Below are 23,344 nucleotides of genomic sequence, written 5' to 3' on the forward strand. Positions count from 1 at the left end.
TAATTGAGAGTGGCCTCAGAATGACATCAGCCAGCTCCCTCTGCACTCATGGGTGGATCCGCTCAGGGTCCATGGATTTGTATGTCCAGCTTACTCCCTAACCTGATCGTCCTCCATTGAGCATAAAAGTCTTCCTTGCTGCAGTCTTCCCCCCTGGTCTCAAGGGCCTGAAGGCTGGATTTACCAGTAAAGACCAAGGCGAAGGAAGTACCTTGGCCTTTTCCATATCCTTTGCCATGAGGTCTCCTGCCCCATTCACCAGCAGACCAACATTTTCTCTGCCCTTCCTTTTGCTGCCCACGTACTTGTAGAAACCCTTCTTTTTGAGACTTTTTCTATTGTTCTTTGGTTCTACCTGCCTCTATCCTCTCTATCAAGAAGAACAATGAGTAAAACAAGCAAAGCGTCTACTTGCCACACGACTGAAAATAAGTGTGCTAATCTGGGTTTCTTCACAATGTGTCAGGGCTGGAAACAAAGACTTGGAATGGAGTCAGCACCCTGACTGCAAATGGGCAGAAGCGAAGTGCTGGGCGCTCAATCCTCAGCATTTAAAATTAGATTACTAGAAAATGAGGCAGTCAAATACATTAACTGTCTATTAAAATATAGGCCTTAATTGTGCTTCAGTAAACTCAGACTCTAGATGGGACATAACACTAACTTCACTATTTCACAGAGCCTTCTGGTAAAGTATTCAAATTTAAGTATCTTTCTGATCTTTTGATGGAAAGTCTCATATACATTTTTTTTATATATATATATATATATATACACACACATATATGCTTACATGCACACACAGGGACATACATACACACACAATGGTGCCCTTTAAATAGGGACATTTTCTTACACTCACCATCTGGTTACCACACGGGAGGCACAGTATTACTTTATTTTCCCCATGTACAAGCAATACCATAATGTAGCAAATTCAGTCACTGCTAGTTTTTCTATGATGCCTAATCCTAAACCCACTAATCTTATATAGCATATATTAATATAACGCATATAATCATAAAGAGTTTGGAAACAATGTTTTTGAAAATTTTCCAAAACTTCTGACAACACGGCGGAGATAGCAATCTGACCTAAATAACCAGGCTGGTGCTTTTACTATCAAAATGAGGCACAACGTAAGAAGGACAGATGGTGCCCGGTTGCATTTTGAATGTGTTGCTGCACACACTGGTGTCAGAAACCCAAAGAGTACCGGATACCAGTGCTAATTTGTCATTCGGGCTAGTTGTCCTCCTTGTAATTCAGTGAGTTCTCCTGACTGCTGTCCTCAGGACAATCACTCCAATCCAGAATCCTTCCTCTTTATGAGAAGCTCTGCTCACCTGGGTGGTTAAGCAGACCTTTGCAAACCAGAGGCATACCTCTGCATTTGGAAAGATGACCTGGGAATGGGTGTAATAGATCAAGATTGTTACTAAGGGTAAGACGAGTACCTCACTTGCTGTGGCTAAGTTCTGAGCAGTCTTTAGAGTAGAAAGCAAATGACAGACAGAAAGGCCTAATTTCCTTAAGTGCTGCTTAGGTCACTATTTTTCTAGATTTAAGAAACCAAGAAAAACATAAAAGTAAAATAACAAAATTACTACAAAGCTTCACATTGAGAGGAAGAAAGCTTTAGTAAAGCTGTTTTCTACAGGCCATGGGGAAAAACATTTTGCAAAGGAGTTGAATTGCCCAACCTACACATTAGCCCACTAGCTCCTTCATTTCAGACAAAAAATATTTCTGCTTACCAATAAAGATAGGTGTTTTCCTTCTAGTACGTTAAAACGAACATTATAAAAGCACAAATTCTACTAATAATACAAATTGTCTGAACATGATCATGACTGGTAGTCATAGATATGATGATGAAACGGTTAGTAATAAATTCTGAACTCAATATTGAGTATTAACCATCTCCTGCAAGCCCAGTTGCATATGGTTTAAGAAAAGACAGACACAAACTGATTAACAAGTTTGCTGAGATCAAACAAATAATCGAGGGCAGAGATGGATGAGACTTCTTAATTTCAACCTAACCCAAGGGTTAAATTGAGTTATCTAATGACTAGTCAACCTGCTTCCTTTCCGTTACACACAGCATTTAGCAAATATGATGTGTATTTATGGAAAGCACACACCAGGGAAGCCTGTAGCTGTTGACAATTTGCATGCATTTTTAGGGGGCGATAAACACAAAGCCCTAAAAGGCATCAGTTAAGTTTCATTTATTAAGAGGATCCACCCACTTCTAAAATAGCACGTGAGTACTGTAGAATTAATTTACTGCAAGACTGAAATAATTTTTATTTCCCAATACAAAAAAAAGATGGTGTCATAGCAAGTTACAGCATCTCCTCAAAAGTGGGGCCCAACACACACCTCAAATACTACATTTTTTGTGATCCTTTTCTGAATAATCTTTGAGATAATATTCCAGGAAACCACAAACAAGGATTAAAGGCAGTACAGTTTATCATTCTTCTGTATCATCAATTATAAAGCAGTATAAACCTGCATTAAATTTCTGGAGGAATTGTCCCTTTTATCATCTTGGGAAAAACTAGATTTGCTAAATTCAACTTTGCTATTGTAATTGTTTGTATCTATTTGGAAACTCATCATCACTCCTTGCATTCAGCGTCACTGACAGAAACTGCTGGTGATTTGTCTAATCTGTCATCTCTTGCCATCCTGGCAAGCACCAGGTGCTACAGGAAAGGCAGTAGAAACCCAACAGTGGACAATAGTGCAATAAACAATTGCTCTTATTACGCAATAAATACACAAAAAATATTGCAGGAGGCTACCTTTGCCAGAGCTTTTCTTCATTGTCCACTGCACTACTATATGAAGTTACATCCATTGAAAGTGATGTAACATCCACACTTATAAATGATATATTTCTTCTATATCATGCCAAATATTTTGCCTCAGTGACCTCTTGGGGCAGTGACTTTGAGAGATAGATATTAGACCAGCATTGTGGATAACAATAATTTTTCCATTTCAGTGATACACATTTAATAAAAAGAATACATGCTGCATCTGTATGAATAAACTCATGGGGTACACAACCATTTCATTATAATGTGATCTTTGAGTAATATATAAAAAATATATACAGAAATAGAGGACGCGTCCTTGTTTTACCTTAATATGTGAATATACTTACCATCTTCTGGCCTGAGAGGTAAGCTAACAGGTGGACACAGGTTAGGCATGGTGTTCTTCAAATCAGCTAAAAGCAGAAAACACAAAACATTTGAAAACAATTACTCTTGAAGGTTTAAAATCAAAACCTTAATATTTCCTGTATTACTTCTGGGATCTGAATGTTGCATCTTCTCACCCCAAACACCGAGAGTAAGGATGCAAGGCTGCTTTGCTGTCTAACTCATACATGACACCAGATTTCCCTAAGTTCCCATATTTATAAACATTCCTACAAACACTTTTCAAAACATAGTTATTTATGACCAACTCATTTCAGTAGTTCTGTGTTTTTTTCCATCCCCCCCTATATTTGGTTTCCTACATCATAAGAGACATGAGATTTTCTCTGCTTCCTGATTAGCAAACTGGAATTTCTCAAAAGGAGAACTAGGAGCAAGTCAGTTTCCAACAGGAAGTTTTTCAAATTAAAATTCAAATAATCATTCATATTTTCCATACACAAAGCTTCTCATTTCCTAACATTTCTTTCAAACATCTTGTAATTTTAAATAGCAAACAAGAAGTTTCCCCTGGGCATTCATATTTTGTAAAACACTTAGGCTAATCAAATCAGTTATAAATTCTCTACTACAACAAAATAAACCACCATCCCTACAGAAGCTGAAGACAGGTCAAATTTTCTGTTTGCTTCTTCCACTTTGTATTGTCCGTGCACGTAACCAATAGATATTTCTTAAAGCTCAGGAGTTTTACCATTCACATTGACAGGAGTGAAGAATTGGGGCTATCCAGAACTCTCTTTAGAATGCTACTATATGTTCCTCTGACGGCGCTGCAACCGTGGATACACATATGAAGTCAAACAGCTCCTGAGCAGAGCTGCGCGGGCAAACAGCTCATACGTCAATTTAACATGAAATGCGGTTACACAAGTACCTTCTTTCAACAGAATACTGCGGACTAAAACCAAAGACCCTGCTTCATGCTACTGTCCCACTGCCTACAGTAAATTCCTCCTTCAGATTTCACTCATTTTTCCCTTTTAGCCTCAGACCTTTCTTGTTCCTCTTCCTGGTTCCCAGACGCCCAGCACACCAGCACAACTGACACAAATTTTTGTCTGCAAATATCTCCATTTGCATAAACATCTGTGCCTTGCTGTGTGTTAGGGTGGAAACACATCTGAAGCTTCCTCACTAAGTAAGGAAATGTCACCATCTCTCCTAACACTATCCCCTTTGCATACACCCAAGGCTCCTTTTCATCATCCCTCTGTCTGTAAAGTAAGAAACATACTTTATTTTTAGGTGATTCTTTGTCAATGAGAGGAAAAACAATTCCACGTGGAAGCGTATCTACACCTCTGCCATCTCCTCTTCACGTTGCCTTTCTACTATTCTTCATTCTTACCCCTGGCTGCCTCTCAGCTCCCCCTGCACGCAGGCTCCTGCCGTTCATTGCCTACTTTATCAGGCCTGTTGTTCCCTTCTTCTCAGCGCTAGAACCTCACCTCATCCATCCCCAAACCCACACTGGGGATTCGGGAAACCCCTATAAGCTTCTGTGGTGCTCCTCAACTCCATGCTGTGTCTCCTGGAGCACAGAGAACCCCAAATATCATGTCTAGTTTTGGGCCTTTCACTGCAAAAAAGACATTGAGGTGCTGGAGTGTGTCCAGAGAAAGGCAACGTTGCTGGTGAGGGGTCTGGAGAACAAGTCTGATGAGAATCGACTGAAGGAGCTGTGGGTGTTCAGCCTGGAGAAAAGGGGGCTCAGGGGAGACCTTCTAGCTCTCTACAGCTACCTGAAAGGAGGGTGTAGAGAGGTGGGGGTCCGTCTCTTCTCCCAAGTAACAGGCAATAGGACAAGAGGAAATGGTCTCAAGTTGCGACAGGGGAGGTTTAGACTGGATATTAGGAAAAATTTCTTCACTGAAAGGGTTATTAAGCATTGGAACGGGCTTCCCAGGCAAGTGGTTGAGTCACCATCCCTGAAGGTATTTAAAAGACATAGTGCTTAGAGATATGGTTTAGTGATGGTTTTTGTCAGAGTTAGGTTGATGGTTGGACTAGATGATCTGAAAGGTCCCTTCCAACCTCGGCAATTCTATGATTCTATGATTCCTCTTTAACCAAGGTTGCACCACCTGGGGAGGAAATGGGTGATCTAGCGGGTAGAGTGCCAGTGCAGGACTTCAAAAGCTCAGGATTGAGTTCATATTTCAGACACTTACAGTGTGAATGAAGGTTTCTTTAAGTTTACCAACACTTTAAAATGCAGTGCATTGCAAGGATATCTGATCTAGCGCTACACAACTTTAATTGGATTATCTTTACATCACATGCACTGGACAGCATATATCCGCACTTCATTCTTCCCCCTTCCACTTAGGCATTGGTCCTTCTGATGAGTTTAAAAGCAGGAAAAAGTACTCCTTATTCAAATTTTATCCCTGATCCTGTCAACATCGCCAGACCTGTCCCCATGGGGCCTCACTACTTTCAGAGAAGTTCAACAGGGTCCTGCTCTTGTAGACTCAATAACAGGCTATCCTCACATAAAGGGGGATACAGTTAGACAGGTGTTCATTGTCCTTATTGTTTCAGTTATGTCAAGTCAACTTTTAACAAAGATTTAACAAAGGGGTCAGTATCACCCATCCATGAGGAGTGTAACAAATGACAAACCCACTGAAACTTTTCAACAAAGTAATGGAGTCTTTTGTTTCACTATGGAAAAGAAAATTCACTTTGACTAGCTCTACTTTTGATTCCTCTTGAGGAAATAACCTAACCTAAATAACTTCTTTTCTATTTGAACACATGACGGCTTCCTACCACTTGAAGAACACAGTGCTACTTTGGAATTTGGTCTTGTCCCTTTCTTTACCAAAACAGACAAAAATGAATTTTAAATTCCAGAACAAAACCAATCCTTTGAGGCAACCCATCCACTCACACTGTTGAACAAAAAGCCCAGCACTGAGAAGCAAAGAGCAATGTCCTGACCAGGCCTGTGCAGTGGGACAAAATATATTTAGATTCCAACATCAGCCACAAGTCTCCCATACAATCTACGGAATACAATTACACCTCTTTGAGATATTTCTGTTCCTTTTCTACAAAAATGGAAATTAAAATTTCTTTCCCTCACACATACTTGTCTGTCCTGTCTATTTGCAATCCCTGCAAATGGGTCCTCCATCTGAAAGCTGAAGCTTCTATACGTTAAAGCTAAATAATAAGCTTTAATGTGCAGAAACCAGCTGGAAAGGCCATGTGGCCTGCACCACTTACCAGGCTTTTGATACCAGCCAAATGGGTGTATCCTGACTTCAGCATCCGACAAACTACAATTTGAAACTTGCCAAACACTCCTTGTTTCCTCAGCACACGTCTGGATGCCCAGGCTGTTCAAGGTCAGGCATACGATCTTTCCACCTGCCAGGGAAAGACATGGTTATAGATGAGGAAATATTTATATTATATTTATATTAAATTTATAGATGAGGATAAATTTATAGATTTCTGTGATGCGGAGCTTTTCATTGCACTGAACTAGAAATGGTTATGATTACTCAAAAAGGTGCTAAAGAAAGTTGCATAAGATCTGCAAGGTCTTCTAAAGTGCCCTTCACATCAAAAGAATGGTAAAATTTATAATAATGTAGGAAGACTGAAATTATTTTAAAAATAGTGAAAAAATACCTGATAGCTGGGAGTCATTAAAAAAGCCAAATCCTGTGCAACAGGGGTCAGCATCACACCAACGCTCACACTCAAAAAAGCTGGGAAAGGAAAAACCTCATTACTTTTATTATCAGTAGTAATCTGTCTCTGCCATGGAGAAGGGAAGAGAGAATACTGCATAGAGGAGAGATATCGAGAACCTGTAGAGATGCCCCTCACGATAAGATCACCTCACAGTTGTTCAAACTGCATAGACGCTGCCATACATTTTCTATTTGTAGATGAAATTATGTTCTATCAGTACACATCTACCAGACTACATCTAATAATTTAGATGAGCATTTTGATATCTGCCCTAAAAATATCAGCTTACATTAATTTGGTGCATTATTACCAAGAGATTTAACTGGCTAACCAGCAATTTAATAGCAGTATGAGTAATAATTCATATATATATAATTACTAATTATATACATTATTATTATAACTCAATTATAAATTTATTTTAATTCATATGGTTTTTTCCTGTGTTAAATATTCTCTGATAATGCTTTTCTTGGATAAATACATCTGATCCCCTTCATCTGCATAGCAGGGCCTCGGTGTTCCAGGCATGATTAAAATTCCAGTAAAAAACAGTCATGTCCTACCCATCTGAAACAGTTTTTCTGCTCATGTCAGTCTTATTCCTCACTGAGATCCCAGTTACTGTCTGGAATGGTATACGTGTGTAGAAGCTCTTCACAGAACTTTTTAGAGTGACTAGAAGGAAAAAGAAAAAGAAAAATAAAATAAAATTGGAAAAATCAGCTTAACCTTGTCATTTACACAGGCTGGCCAACTAATCACATGGTAAGGGTAAAGTTTATGTTTATATGCTACAATGGTCTTGGTCCATCAAAAGGTAAGTTTTGCTTTATCACAGCAAACTTTTGACAGTTAAGCCTGAATATGAACAAAAATCCAACAAGCAAAGACTAAAAACTTAGCAAAGTACGTCGCCACGGAAAGACTTCCAACCCAGAGTTTCTGTTTCTGAGACCTGTATTGACATTAATCCTTCCTCAAGGTCCAAAAACCTTTCCAGAATTCCAGATTGGAAGACTCCAGTGTACTCATGCATTAGTCACCTTGTGCTGCACTTTGAGCTCCCCAAAACGACACAATTAGTAGTTGAGTTCAGTGGGCCTCTACATTTTTCACAGCAAAAGTATAGATTCCTGTACAGTGATAACAGGCTTGTTTGTCCAGTTTTGACCCATGAGCCCTATGAGAAAATCATTCAACTTCCAAAGTATCAAAACCCAAAGATTAAAATCCACATGTCTGTAAGTCTGTATTTTCTAAAAGAATAAAAAAAGTAAAAAAAATTTACACTCAATGACTTTCAATTTTTGCATTGCTTAACTACCATGGAAATGTTAATGGCTGCAAATGGTATTGGTGACATCCCAATGACATTCCCATTTCACTCACATTATAAAAAGGTCTAAGGCCTGGTATACAAATTACTTGAGCTACCCTTGGCCTCACTGAATTGGGAATAACTGAGATGGAGAGTGGAACTTACGGTTAATATATTTCCATTCTGAACTGAAAATGAAAAAACATACCCAGAACAGCCGGACCTTCCCCCTTGCCCCGTCACTTTTTATCTCAGAATCAAGAGCCAAAACACTAGCTTGCGTTATCAGGGTTAGAGCACACATTATACATGCAAATCCCCAAACTTACCTATTTTACGATACAATGTCTGTGGTTGCCGGGGTAGCACCGTTCGACAGCTTTCTGGCATTTGGTTGATGCTGCCATCACAAATCTGTGCCTCTGGATAGAGAGTGCACACAAAGTATACATCTGTGGCATTTTGAAGATCTGCCATTCGACAAAACTCATCTTCTTGTGCACAACCTAGGAAGCAAAGTTACTAAGAGTTACACACACAAGCGTTTCTTCGCCTCTCTATTCCTCTTCATGTCTTCAGTGCGCTTAAAGCTGACCATCAGCAAATAACTAAAAGTGAGAATGTCAATATTGTTCAATTATTGCACAAGAGGAACAGGGACAGATTCTATTTCTTGCGACACTGAAGAGCAGGCTTACCTGGAGAGCACAGAAAAGAAGCTACATCACCGCTAACTGGAAAGATACATTCCCCAGCTGTGATAAGCATTGTCCTAGTGTATTGGTGTCACTGACACTGTGATTCATAAAGATGTCTCTTTCTTTTTAGTAAATTTGGCATGCAAACTGTACAATCATAAGAGAACTCTGCATTAGTCATGGGTGTCTTACTTTAAAGAATAAAAAGAACAATAAAGTCTACAATGTCTTAGGAATTTTTTGCAAAAAATATTTCTGAAATGTTCACGTGTTACACAAAAATATCAATAATTTTTCCAGACTCAACTATTCAAGCCATTTGCTTGTAGCAATTTGCACTGAAATTTGCCCCAGGGTAATAATGCACCTTCCCAAAAGAAACAAAGCTGTCAAACCCATTTCTTAATTACAGTGGCAATGGCTTCAGTAAATATATACCTCAACGCTTCATTTTAAACAGGCATAGCTCGACTGGCCTCTTGCAGTGATGTTTGTGCGTGGCTTGGTACTCTCGGTTCTGCCTTCCTGGTACTCAGAGTTAGAAACTCTTCTCCATTTATCACGTTGAAATGTACTTTATCAGTAACCCTAGACATCTGAATTTTACCTTCTCCTTTTACCACTATGTCATCTATTTGGACGGCTACATGTCAAGAACAGCAGAGTGTTGTCTAAGCTGTATCTTCTACTTCTCTTGCCTATAACAGGGATACGCTGGTGACGAACGATGAGTAACCTTTCTGCCACAGTAGGCAAAGATTGTAAGGAAGAAACAGGTGGCCCCATTAGTAACTTCCATGAAAATTTTGTGGGTTTTTCCCTAAAAAAATCTCTAAGTCCAGAGTTTCCACTCATCATGATTATAATACCCATTAAAATATTTTAATTAATTATTATTCCTTGTAAAATAACAGTCTCCAGGATGTCTTACGTGTGAGACACCAAAGCACAGCTTCCTCTGCTGAGTACTTCTGCCTGAAGACCCAGTACTGCTGGTAGGGGAGAGAAGAGTTCTGATCACTTTGTATCTGGCTGTTGTCCATTAGGTAGAAAAGATCCTTTGTAGAATCTGAGATTCAAACAAACAGACAAACAAATGGTCAAATCCACAAAAAAAACCCATAACTATGATCTGTAATAAATTGAATTTATTTGTATATAAAATTCTGCCTTTCACGGTAAAACAGCTGCAAACTTTTCGTAGGGCTAGCATACACCAAATACTGCTTTTAGTAACAGAATTGTCCACCCACAGTTATTGATGCCTGTGTCGGCAATGCCTCCTCGCCGAGCTCCACTGCACAACGTCGCATTGTCAGACTATTTCCACCACCCAAAAAATAGATGAAAGTCATAGTTCCTAGAAATAAGAAAGTTCTCTCTACTCTGTCACACAGCACATCAGCTTAGCAGTGAAGTATGATGCTTCAGGGGATGTTTACAATGCCTTAATCAATCTAGTTTTATTAATCCAAAACACAGTAGTTTCCTTATATTACCTTGAGAGGCTTTTACACCTTTCAGTGTTAAATGTTCTCTTAACATATATAATATCTATTTCATTCATTTAATCATTTCTTCTAGTTTATGCTCCACGGACTACATTAAATAACTCCTTTCTGTCCCCTGCTTATGACTTTAGATGTGCCTACAGCACTTTATATCTCCTGAGCTTCCTCTGAAACAATCTTAACTATTTCAAGCCGTTTTCAAATTCATCCCTTTAAAATAAGGCTCCAAGTAAAATATTGAAAGAAATGAACACTCTTCACCGATCTCTTACAAATTTCTTCATAAACACCTTTTTATTCATCAAATGTCATCAGCAGGTCTCATCCCCAGTTACTCCAACAGTGGAGAGATTCCTGTTATTTAATTTTACACGCACTGAAACAGCCAGACAAAAATGAAAATAGTAAAGACACGCTGACGATTGCAGCTGAAATGCTGAAGCACCTACTGGGAGTGCACAGTAGCTTTGAATTTTCTATCAGAAAATAGAAAAGATATGCTACCACGTGCTTTAAGGATGATCATCAAGTAATAAAAGCTCTGTAGACATTTTCTCAGGTGTATCCATAACTTTTTAAAAAAGGTGATTTATAAGTCTTGTTACCTCTCAAGACTTAACTTCAACCTTCAGTTTCTCTTAGTTTGTGTCATGATTAAAATGAAGGGATGGAGGAAGAAGCTGCATTCCTTGCATAACTCCAGGGTTTAATGATATCATCAGCTGCAGCAAGGTAAATGGAGAACCCTGAGGGCTGCACTCATGCCTTGGCAGGTAAATGCAAGAGAATTTCACCCAATGTATTAAGTGCAGGGTTTTTTTTTCTCATTTTTAAGTTTAGACTTTAAAATACCACTAATTATATGGGAGCACCACTGGGTAAATGGGCGCTTTAGTTTCCCTTCCTCTCAAATTACACAAGCAAAACTAGCAACTCGCTTCATGTTAAGGTTTTACATGTATTAAATCACATGCTCAGGTATTCATCAAGGCTTCTCAGCAAAGATTACAGTTCATTAGAGATGAGCCCAAGCGCTCTCAACAGGCTCCACTGCTTTGTTTCTCTTAGGATTATGGTTCCGAAGACCCAAAGGAACACTAGGAACTCAATACAAATGATTTTTGGTATATACATGACTTAGTATAATGAAGAGCAGACCCTGGAATAACAAAGAAGCTAGAGAACTTCCCAGGTCGCCCACTTTCGTCATGCACAGAAGAAACACTTGTGATTGCAGTTTCATCCTGAGTTCCTTCAAGCATCGTATTTACAGTCATATTGTTGGTAGCGATATATATATATACCCAGGTACCCAGGCTAAGGATTCAATTCATGAGTTTATATGAATTTTTTCCCCAACCAAATAATATTTCCTGAGTCTTTACAGTTCAGTAAGTCTGAAAGAACAAGCTTTCACTGAACATTTTAACACTTTCATTTCCAGCCCGGCCTGGGAAGGTAAAAACCATAAAGACAGGAGACTCACAATTTGAACATCTCTCTCAAAACCTGCATTGTACTTCTTACCCAAGAGAAATCCTCTGGACTTCACAACAGCTATATCATTATGATACATATATGGCAATATATGATATTTTCTAGTTAAATTCCACACCCCTCTAAGCTATCGTCTGCTGCCTTCTCTGTTCGCCCTTTACTGCAATACCTGATAACGTCAGATCATTCTCTGTTTTCAAAGCAGCAGCATTGCATGCAGAGGTTTTAGTTCGGGTGACCATATCAGAGCCTGGAATTAAAAAGCATAGTAATTCCATTTACCTTTCATCCACGAGACAAGCTTATCCTTAGTTCACTAAATTTAGCAAACATTTTAAAGTGCAACATTTAGGAAAACTCCTTAGGTAGTTCCACCAACTGATGAGTCAAAAATGACTAAGACCATCTATCTACAAGTAACTCCATGGGAAAAACCTAAACCAGAATGTGCTATTTGGAGGATAAAAGTAAATGCCACATCCACAATCACTATACATTCCTCATCAGTGCTCTGGATGCTGTGTGCATTTCTAAAGCAGTATCACAAATCATTTGCGCAGGTCCTGCTATCTGTGTTGTGAGATTCAGAAAGTAAACTTGCAAAAACAACACATACGTGGTTATGGTGCTAATAAAGGTAACCCTGCTAGTTATGTATAAAGTGCCAAATTATTATGGATCCTGGACACTGGTGGAACAAAGGCAAATGTCTCCGTGATAGCATTTTTCGCAGATAGTAAAACTAATAAAGCATCTTCTCAGACACAAGAATTTACCCAAGTCTCACAAAACTGACAGTAGCAGAATTACTCCAGATTACACCTGGCCCACCAGGAAGGACTGCTGAGTAGTGTCTCAATTTGGATGGTATAAAATAAAGTGAGAATAACATTTCCAGTTTAAACAAGTTTACAGAACACACATGTGCCACTGCCTCCCATTCATGGTGAGTTTTTATAACAACTTTTGTGAGATAACTCACCTCTCCACAGATAAACTTGCTGAAAGGTAGTAAAATTTCTTTCAGCCTCTTCTGCCACCTTAGATGCTAAGAAAGAAAAAAAATTGTTAGAACAGCTGCTAAAGTTAAACAGGTAGCACTGAAATTTTCAGAAATTACATTAAAAATACATCACTAGACTACACATCACCTTATTTACAATACAAGACCCTGAGGAAGAAGGACCCTCAGTAAGTTTGCAGACGACACCAAACTAGGTGGGAGTGTTGATTTGCTTGAGGGTAGGAAGGCTCTACAGAGGGACCTGGACAGGCTGGATCGATGGGCCAAGGCCAACTGTATGAGGTTTAATAAGGCCAAATGCCGGGTCCTGCATTTCGGTCACAACAACCCCAAGCAGCGCTACAGACTTGGGGAAGAGTGGCTGGAAAGCTGCCCAGCAGAAAAGGACCTGGGAGTGCTGGTGGATGGCCAGCTTAACACGAGCCAGCAGTGTACCCAGGTGGCCAAGAAGGCCAACAGCATTCTGGCTTGTATCAGGAATAGCGTGGCCAGCAGGAGCAGGGAAGTGATCGTGCCTCTGTACTCGGCACTGGTGAGGCCTCACCTCGAGTGCTGTGTTCAGTTCTGGGCCCCTCTGTACAAGAGGGACATGGAAGTGCTGGAGCGTGTCCAGAGGAGAGCTACCAGGCTGGTGAGGGGTCTGGAGACCAGGGCATATGAGGAGAGGCTGAGGGAGCTGGGCATGTTTAGCTTGGAGAAGAGGAGGCTGAGGGGAGACCTCATTGCCCTCTACAACTGCCTGAAAGGAGGCTGTAGAGAGGTGGGTGTTGGCCTCTTCTCCCAGGTGAATAATGACAGGACCAGAGGAAATGGTCTGAAGTTGCGACAGGGGAGGTTTAGATTAGACATTAGGAAGAATCACTTTACTGAAAGAGTGGTCAGGCACTGGAACAGCCTGCCCAGGGAGGGGGTTGAGTCACCATCCCTAGAGGTGTTTAAGAAACATCTAGATTTGGCACTTCAGGGCATGCTCTAGTGATAGAGATTGTAAGGGTTTTTTGTGTGTGTATGGTTGGACTCGATAAACTCAAAGGTCCTTTCCAACCATGAAGATTCTATGATTCTATGACCCAGATGTCCTGGTGCTATTCTGGGTCCACGGTGCCAAGGCTTTATTCTATTTTCCATCATTGTATTTTCTGTTCAGCTCTGGGCATCTCTCTTTTTGTCTTTGCTCCAGAATTTACCTTTCTTTCCAATTATTGTCTTGAATCTGCCTAAATTAAATATTACAGAGTAATATACTAAAAGCAGTACATTCTTGACTTTCGTTAATGATCACACAGTAAAGTGTGTCCGTCCAGTTGGGGAGTTCTTATTCTCTTGTGATTGTACAGATATGGATTTACTTGAGAATAAAAGCACTGAAGTACAAGAGCAGGCTGGTGAAAAAGGTGGAGTCTATAGAAGAATTAAAGAAAAGGAATGTAAATTGAGATAATTCTTGACATACTTCCACTGAACACTTGCCCTCCCAGGGTGAAGGAAAACATCTTCTCTTTTTCATCATAGCTCACACCTTTACATATCCCATCCATGCCAGATGTTGGTGTCGGACTCCAGTCGTTTGCATTGCAGATCAGCACGTCTGGGGAGCTCATCAAGCTACACAAAATGGTACCTAGGTTCAGGCAAAAGGACAGCTGCATCACTCCGATGCTTTGAAGTTACACAGAGATTTCTACCCAAGCATCCCAATTGTTTCTCTGAATGCCAATTGAACTTGTGTCACCGAGGTAGATACCCTTTAGTATTGCTACCCAAAAAAAAAAAAGACAATCAGACCCATACATTCACATCAGAGCAGTAAGGTTAGCTATTCATACCTAAAAAAAACATTTGTATCCTGCTTCTCAGAGATTTCAAGCACATACTATTACCACCTAATAAAATACTACTATTATCTGATAATACCCAACAATGTTCTCAGCACTTTATAGCATCACAGAGACATATTCAGTCCTTCAGTGGTCTTACAATCTCAGGCTCTGAACCAAGAAAGCACTTACATTTTTCCTGGGATGGTTTCCTGGATTGGTATCTGATTTCAGTCAGTCCAGGCCTGAGCCTCCCCCAGCATCATAGTCTGAGTCAGGGGCACCAGCACGCTTAAGGCCAGATGTTTTGGCATCGCTCTCTTACCATAATGTCTAGACAATACTCAGTTTTTGCTTTGTATTGGCTGTCACAGCTCAGGCATTTCTATGGTTTTACAATGCCTTCTCTGATTTTATTTTTTTTTTTATGGACTAGGTACATGAGATATGGAATGTGATACTTGTATTTATTTATTTAATTATTTTTAAAACAATATGTTAGTCAAACTAATGTGTTTACCTGTATTACTGATCCAAATAGGCCACTTAACTAACCAGAGCGCTCTACAACACTGATCTTCTCCCCACCCCCTTCTACACTCACAAGGACAGAGAACATAAAAATTTGATGGTAAACATATAGGAAAAAGGACTTTACAAGATCACCAAAACATTTTGGTGCAAAAATAAAAGAGATGCCAAAACAAAAAATAATTTCCTGGAAACACTTGCTTGACAATTTCCACAGAGAAAGTTTTCTCAAATCCAGGATCAGTTTCCCACTCAAAACTAGAGAAGTGCTTGCCATATAGCAGCCAGTAGCACATGCCTTTATTTGTAAGAGCCCATCTTTAAAAAAATTGAGGCAACTCAATTAGAACCTCACGTTTCCTATATGAAATGCACCTCCAACAGGAAAGTTGATCCCATGTGAGCTCAAAAAGAAACCACAAAAAGCCGCCACTGACATTAAATCCTTAAATTTACTGGCAAAAATCTGGGCTCTAAGTCCCACCTCTGCCAGACTCTGTCCATCCCACTCCAACTTGTTCTGCTAGCTAGACACCCAGACTTAGGAGAATGTAGACTGCATTCCTGTATGCAGTAACTTAACATAATTCCCTGTTTAGCATCCTCTTTTCCTGCTCCAAAAGGGGAGCTGATTTACATTTGTACTACAAGGACTCTGTCTGGAGGCACCTTCTTAATTCCCCCATCAGCTGAAAGGCACCAACTTCTGGCAACAGAGACACGTTACATAAGGAGAGAGGCATTTTCAGAATGATTTATCTCATCCAGATGGAGATGTCTAAAGCAGGTCAAAAGAATTATCCTTTCAAAATGTCCATTTGTCTCCAAGAGGATCTTGCTACCTCAGGTCTTTATCTCTACTGCTCCAGGTCAAGTCTTGGGCATTACTCAAAGTCTGCCTACACCAAAAAAATGTCAGTGATGTAGAGTCAGGCACTGGTATGATGTAGACGTAAGTGTACTGTGTCCAAAAAAGATTTCTACTCAGTTAGCGTTGGATTTCTACTGCAGAATTTTTTATCTTGCAGTTAGACAATACCTCCATCAAGCGCAATCTGACTCAAGATGAAGCCATCGCAGCAAGAGTCCCTGCTGCAAATCTGCCGACAGAAGAGCTGAGCGTCAGTCAGAGACGTGCTGGCTGCAGAGAGCACCACGGAGCGATATACACCAGAAAGCACATTCTGGAAACCGGTCCTTTCAAAGGTCTTGAGTCCAGATGAGTTAAATTCTTGTCCTGGGTAGACAGAACAGGAAAGAAATGTTCAAAAGAGCTTGGGAGGAGATGGGATGCCTTTGGATTGTCTGCAGACTGGAGCTGGTTGAAAGTTTTATGATAAAAACTCTGCCTCAAAAGTCCTTTTCTCGACTTTGTGGTTCAAAAGCAAGATAAGATAATCAAATGGTTTGGTGCAATTTTACCTGGGCAGTTGGTCAGAATGTATTGCTTGGGTAGAAAAAACAGCCCACTGTATCAGCAAAGGTCTCCTAAATCAATGTACATTGTAAGGTTGGTAATATTCCACATTCAAGCACTATATTAATAACTCCCAGGTATAAATGAAACAAAATTATCTCATTAAAAAAGTAAAATGTGTAATTTGGCCAGTACAACTACATCTGGAATAAGGTTTCTGCTGACTAGACACATATGTGAGAGGACACGATTCATATAATGCTGGATCTAATTAGCAATATCAACTGACATGTAGAGTAGATCTGGTATCAACAAGATTACACTGATTGCAACAAGCTCAGAGGACTTGCCTTTTTTCAGGTGAAACTTCGATCTTTATTTTTATTATTATTATTAATAAATGGTGACTCAGAGGTTTGGATAGAAGTAAAAAGAAAGTAATGACACCAGAGACTTTTGACTCAAACCCTGCAGCATTCTGCATTTGGTTGTCTTGTTTCAAATTTGGCATAAGGCTTGAAGTTGGACATGCATTGGATGGGACATGCAGTGATATCTGTCACACTTAGGCTAAAAAAACATATCTTGTACATTCATTAGTTCAGCTGCATCACTCTGGGAATCACTGAAGACCAGGTTATTTCTTGTCTGGTATATTAGTGGGACAATTTACAGACAAAATTATCGTAAAAAAAAATTATGTACAAGCTGATCATTGGTAATGCCCTATAGCTGAATAACAAACTGTTTAATCAAAAGAAATCATAGTACAACAAAACAGAATAGAATAGAATAGAATAGAATCATTTAGGTTGGAAAAGACCCTTGGGATCATCGAGTCCAACCATCAACCCCACTCTACAAAGTTCTCCCTTACGCCATATCCCCTAACACCACATCTAAACGACTCTTAAACACATTCGGGGATGGTGACTCCACCACCTCCCTGGGCAGCCTATTCCAGTGTCTGACCACTCTTTCTGGGAAGAATTTTTTCCTAATGTCCAGCCTAAACCTACCCTGCTGCAGCTTGAGCCCATTCCCTCTTGTTCTGTCACTAATGACCTGTGAGAAGAGACCAGCACCAACCTCTCTACAGTGTCCTTTCAAGTAGTTGTAGAGAGTGATGAGGTCTCCCCTCAGCCTCCTCTTCCTCAAACTAAACAGTCCCAGCTCCTTCAATCGCTCCCCATAAGATTTATTCTCCAGGCCCTTCACCAGCTTCGTTGCCCTCCTCTGCACTCACTCCAGCACCTCGATATCTCTCTGGTATTGAGGTGCCCAGAACTGGACACAAGACTCAAGGTGTGGTCTCACCAGTGCTGAGTACAGGGGGACAATCACCTCCCTACATAGAATAGAATAGAGAATAATAACATTGGATAAAATTTGATCTCTTGTGGGACTGTCTGCCACCGCAATGGCTTACAAAAGCTGTATTCCTAATTTCTAGGGAACAAGACAAGACGGGAAGATTTGCTGAGGTTGCTGGTCTATCACTAAAAGTTAAGCTCTGAAAAGTATTACGTCACCTTGAACAAAGATGCTCCCTCACATTTAGTCATCATCCTACATGTAAGTAACTACAAAGCTGATCACAGCACGCTAACATTAGACGAGTGATTTGCATGTGGTACCTCTCTTCAAATAGGCTGTCACTGCATCTCCCTCTGGATTCCTGACATGAAGCAGGCAACTGAGACGATCGATGCTTGTGGCAGCGGGGTTCCCAAAAACACCTTGCACCTGAGACAGAAAGCAGGCATGCACAATAAATACAACCTCATAGATTTCTTCTCCTAAAATGCATTTTCCTTATTCAGAAACTTATTCAGAATTAGCGCACACGGTTTATAGCTCCCACAGCTCTGTGTGGTCATTTTTTATTCTATCAGACAGACATCTCCACTCTTCAGTGCCGCTTTTGCTGTGTTTAAAAGTAGTGAATAGGAAGCTGTTACAGTGCTGAAGAGCACATGATTCAAACCCCGGACCAGAGAAAGGGACTGACAAATGATGACTGTTTCAGGTGGCCTGATTACTGACCTGGATACTGTCTCATCCAGATGGAGGTGTCTAAAGCAGGTCAAAAGAATTATCCTTTCAAAATGTCCATTTCTCTCCAAGAGCAGCTCTCTGAGCAGCAGTTTGAGCTCTCTGGAAGAGCAGCAGTTTGAACTCTCCGGATGAATCTCCCTTTCAAGTTAACCTGATTTCCAGACTGCGGGAGCTCAGCACGTTTTAAGAACAGAAGTGCTGTGTGATGTTTCAAACCAAAACCTGAGGCATTCAGATGTCAGTTTTGGGAACATTTGGATGTAGCTTCTTTACCAGCCTGCAGGAACTGATTACTGCCATAGTGAAGAGCAACGTCCAAGGGGTGAGGTAACAGCCTGCCTTCCTTCTGTGACGCCTTCTACTTATATTGAACCTACAGTACTATGCTAAACACATATTTTTAAATATGATCATTTTTACCAATCCAGAGGTGGTGCAGTTGAAGTTGACTTCAGCAGCACTGTATAATTCACACAGAACACCAGCACCAGCAGGAGTCACAGTGGCAAAACCACATGCTTCTTCCCTCTCACAGCCTGAAAAACAGAAAAGAAACCTTAGGTTTCCAAGCATTCCATATGCAAAATTTCTGCTGCAAATTTCACTGTTTAGGGCCATTTACCTAGATTTTCATACCTCTATGAGGTGGCAAATACATGAATTTCATTAGCCAGATGAACTTTAGTATTTAACTATTTTAGTAGAAGGTTACGTTTTTAAATTAACTTAAATTCATGCAAAAAGTTGTTTGGACTTTCGTCACCTGATGATACAAACTGCTGAGCTAGGTCTAAGCCCCCCACCCAAATATTTAATGTCTGCTGGATAATTTTGCCTGGGGCAAAATTTCCCCTCCTGTTCTAAGAGCAGAGGTGTGGGAGCAAGTTAGCGGTGGGTGTGCAAGGGCAGAAGGACCTTCAGTCACTCCTAAATCCAGGGGGGGGTGGCTTGCTTGCTTACACTGGTCAGATGGCCAGCACAATTGAAGAATTTGGTGTTTCCCCTCCTCCCTATCACTCTAATATTTTTTACAATCTGTTTGCCATGGGGTTACTGTATCAGGCGGATGTGATATTCTCTAAATGTTTTTAGTATAAAATCAACCAGATTAGAACAAAACATCCTCAGAAATGGAAGCCAGGCTGTCTGAGTTTGTTAGGAAGCAGAGAGGGAAGGTTTAAGTCTTACCCTTCAGTGTGCACCTCAATAATATCTTGTAGTAGTGCTGCCATTTGACAGTGGGTGTAACTTATGATGAAAATACAGGCTATGTGTGCTTGAATGAGATTGCTTGTCAAAGGGCCATCTTTTCCTCCCTAAGTTCATTCCCACCACCCTCTCAGCTCAGTGCTTTGCTTTTGAAGGTCTCCAGCTTCAGAGAAAGGTGCAAGAAGCCTTGCAGTGCACAGCTAGGGGATGATCTACCGCAGGAGAATCATTCTAGTAACACATACATGGTTTCACAGATTCATCTCAGCACAAAATGACTGCTCCCACTAAAGCAGGGTAAGTGACACAAAGCCACTGACTTTGTCAGACTTCGGTGATGTCTGCCCTACAAACAGGCCACCTGTGTTATTACTGCCAGGGTGTTTTTATTTTAAACGTGACCCCTCTGCCTCTCTCCACAAGTTTGAGCATTAGGAGACACAAGGTACGGCATTGATTCAAAGCAGCGATCTGAACCCCTGAAAGTGGTGCAGTGATTCCCCTTAGTTTTAGATGACATTGAATCAATATAAACCAGTAAACATAATGTATCCAGATGTAATATGGTATATACACTGTAAGGCTCAGCAGAGGAATATCTGCACTCTTCATAATATCCTTCTGACATAAGCAAGGACGACTATTCCTCTTTTATATGCCAGAAAGGTAATTTGGGAAGAGGTGAAAGCTTGCTTTTCACGTATCCTGAACACCTTATCCTTCTTTTGTCTGCACATCTGAAAAGTCTGATGAATGTTTCCTAGTCTGAATCTCAGCTCTCATCTATCTTGCAAAGTACACCAATGGGCTTTAGAGTCAGATGACTTGTCTAACGTGGTACATAAAGTCAGAAGACTTCTTGCTGAAAGAAAGACCAATCTCTTCCCTGAACCAACATCACCAAAAGTTGTAAACATCTTGCAGTAAACTGGTACTGAACTGCAAAACATATAGTTCATCTAGGAACTTAACTATAAGCTCTTCATATAAAAAGATTATTATTTTTCATGATGGTTAGTGTTGTCTCTACAGGTTTCTGAGAGTTTTCCTCACCTGAAATACACTGAAAAGCTGAACTTTGCAGGTCTCCCCCAAATGACTGAGACTGAAGAATTTGAGCTTCTTCCAACCCATAAATCAGTCTGGAGGCAGGAACTCTCTCAAATTTTCTGAGCACTAAAAAAAAAAAAGCACAAACCAACCAGGTACTATTATCAGTTACCATGCTGCAGAGAGACAAAGAGATTTTAGATGAAAATAAAAATTCATGAATTCTGTAGGGAAAAATCTTTACTCATTAAATGATGTACCGTAACTCCACAGATAACTTAGGAGATAGCTGGACTGAGGATATAATTTCTATTCTGAAAAAAATAAAAAAGTGTCATAAGATCTTTTAAAAATAACTAGGAGTGGGGTGAGAGTTTATATTCAAGTGAAACTTCTCTTCCAGCACCTGACTGGCCATCTCCCATTACTTGTCCATGGCATAGAACCAACTATTGAGTCAACAGGAGAACTAACTTTTCTGCAAAACAGATGCTGAAACAAGAGCCAGCTCCCACAGAACTTGGTTAGAAAGGAAATCTAAGAGCCCTATAACTTGTTTACAGGATCACAACAGCCTGATCTCCACTGACTTCAGCTCAGGGATCTATTTGAGGTAGTATGTCCCACATGCTCATTGTTTTCCTCTTTCATTCAACCTTTAGCTCCAGACTGTCACGTCACTTACCAAACTGTTTTATTTATTCTCTCTGAATTGGACTCACTGCACCTGAGAGTGAGGAATCTGACCAGCAGCACTGTTCGCAAACTGGGAAAAGCTCATGGGGTCTAGAGACGCAAAACCCAAAGGTCACTAAATGGGGAGAGGAATCCAAATTAAGCTCCAGTCTGGGCCTGGCTGTGCCCTGAAGAAGGTTATGGTCTCATGAAAGGACACATGGTGGCACCACCACTACCATGCTTGGGTTGCTACTCCATATATTGCAAAGGGATTTTGGCACAGTGTGTCCACCAGTTGATATACTAATATTTTTCAGTGAACACAGTATATTAAGGAAAAGGGAAGAAGGTGGTGACTTAGCATCACCCCTGCGTTGACCAAACTTGTCCTCTAAACGTCCCAAATGAATGGAAAACTGTGGCTTATTGCAGCCAATGCCTGGTATAGACCTAAAAGAGCCAAGGAACAGGAGCCCTGGTCTGCTCTCAGCCCATCGGAGATGCCTGCGTGTGGAAGAGCTGGAAGCTCAGCCCTTCTCTCCCCCGCACACATGAGCACAGAGATCCAGCAGGAGGATCCCAGGCCTCTCTCCCTGAAACGTCTGGATAAACCACAAAATAAAAGTCAGGGATAAGTTCCTAAAACAATCATTTGTACTCTTACAGCAAAACAGTCAGGGCTAAATCAGAAGCAAATGTCCTCCACTGTCAGGGCTGAGTCAGCAGGTGCTTTTGATAAAACTGTAATTTTTGCTCAGAAAAAACACAAGGGCCAGCCAAACACTTAACACAAAAAATTCCTCGCACTCCAGCTCAGCCACAGAGAGGGCTGAATGATGGTGTAAACAGAGGTGGAAGTTTTTTCCTTCATAGAAATACAGGACACCAAAATATAAGCATTAACTTAATTCTGTATTAAACTTAATTTCTTCTACATCTGCAACTTGCAGTGATGCCTGGTTAAAAACAGAATTCACATATTTTCTTAAAACTGAAAAGAAACAGTGTTTTATGTTGTTTGCAATTGTTTGTTGCCCTCATTTCTAATGCAGAATTCAAAATAAAAAAAAATGATATTTGTAAATGTTTTTATTTTCTTCTGATTTTTTTTTCCTAATTCTGACTTCATCCCCCCCCTCAATTTTCTCTGCAATAATATGGGAGAAAAGTAGAGAAGAGGTAGAAAGTGTAATGAAACATTAAACTGAAAATATTGCAAAACTAATAGAAAAGCTGCCTTTTCTTAATTCTGGAATTTTAATAAAAAGAAAGGTAAAAAAGTTGCATTCATAAAGCTACTTTGTCAAAAAAAAAAATACAATGAATAATATTCTACTAGCTCACATTTTCATGAATTTGTTAGTTCACATTGCCCTCTTCTCAACAACAATATAATTAAAAAACCATTCAACAGGCTTAGTCTGTAGCAGAAATTCTCCTTAATCTCACGTCACTAGAGAGTAAAGCTCTAGAACCCATCCCTGTTATTGCAATAAATGTTAAGCGTGGCTTAAAATATAACAGAGAGAACAATACGAATGCGCATGGGTTGTTACAGCTAATTACTGTGCATTCGT

The 23,344-nt window shown here is 40.2% G+C and overlaps 1 protein-coding gene across 1 annotated transcript in view; it reads right to left on the reverse strand.

Annotated features, from left to right (window-relative positions):
- TG (thyroglobulin) overlaps window positions 1–23,344 on the reverse strand; it is a 158,989-nt gene that overhangs the window by 89,802 nt on the left and 45,843 nt on the right. The window contains exons 23-35 of the mRNA XM_054193484.1: window positions 21,093–21,215; window positions 19,251–19,366; window positions 18,410–18,518; window positions 16,395–16,592; window positions 14,461–14,628; window positions 12,966–13,031; window positions 12,153–12,233; window positions 9,907–10,044; window positions 8,607–8,783; window positions 7,523–7,634; window positions 6,891–6,970; window positions 6,480–6,623; window positions 3,182–3,247 (exon numbers count right to left, since the gene is read on the reverse strand). Coding sequence (XP_054049459.1) covers window positions 3,182–3,247; window positions 6,480–6,623; window positions 6,891–6,970; window positions 7,523–7,634; window positions 8,607–8,783; window positions 9,907–10,044; window positions 12,153–12,233; window positions 12,966–13,031; window positions 14,461–14,628; window positions 16,395–16,592; window positions 18,410–18,518; window positions 19,251–19,366; window positions 21,093–21,215 — 1,578 coding nt within the window. The remainder of the gene's footprint in view (window positions 1–3,181; window positions 3,248–6,479; window positions 6,624–6,890; window positions 6,971–7,522; window positions 7,635–8,606; window positions 8,784–9,906; window positions 10,045–12,152; window positions 12,234–12,965; window positions 13,032–14,460; window positions 14,629–16,394; window positions 16,593–18,409; window positions 18,519–19,250; window positions 19,367–21,092; window positions 21,216–23,344) is intronic.

The sequence above is a fragment of the Rissa tridactyla genome, chromosome 2 (assembly GCF_028500815.1).
Source record: "Rissa tridactyla isolate bRisTri1 chromosome 2, bRisTri1.patW.cur.20221130, whole genome shotgun sequence".
Classification (NCBI taxonomy): domain Eukaryota; kingdom Metazoa; phylum Chordata; class Aves; order Charadriiformes; family Laridae; genus Rissa; species Rissa tridactyla.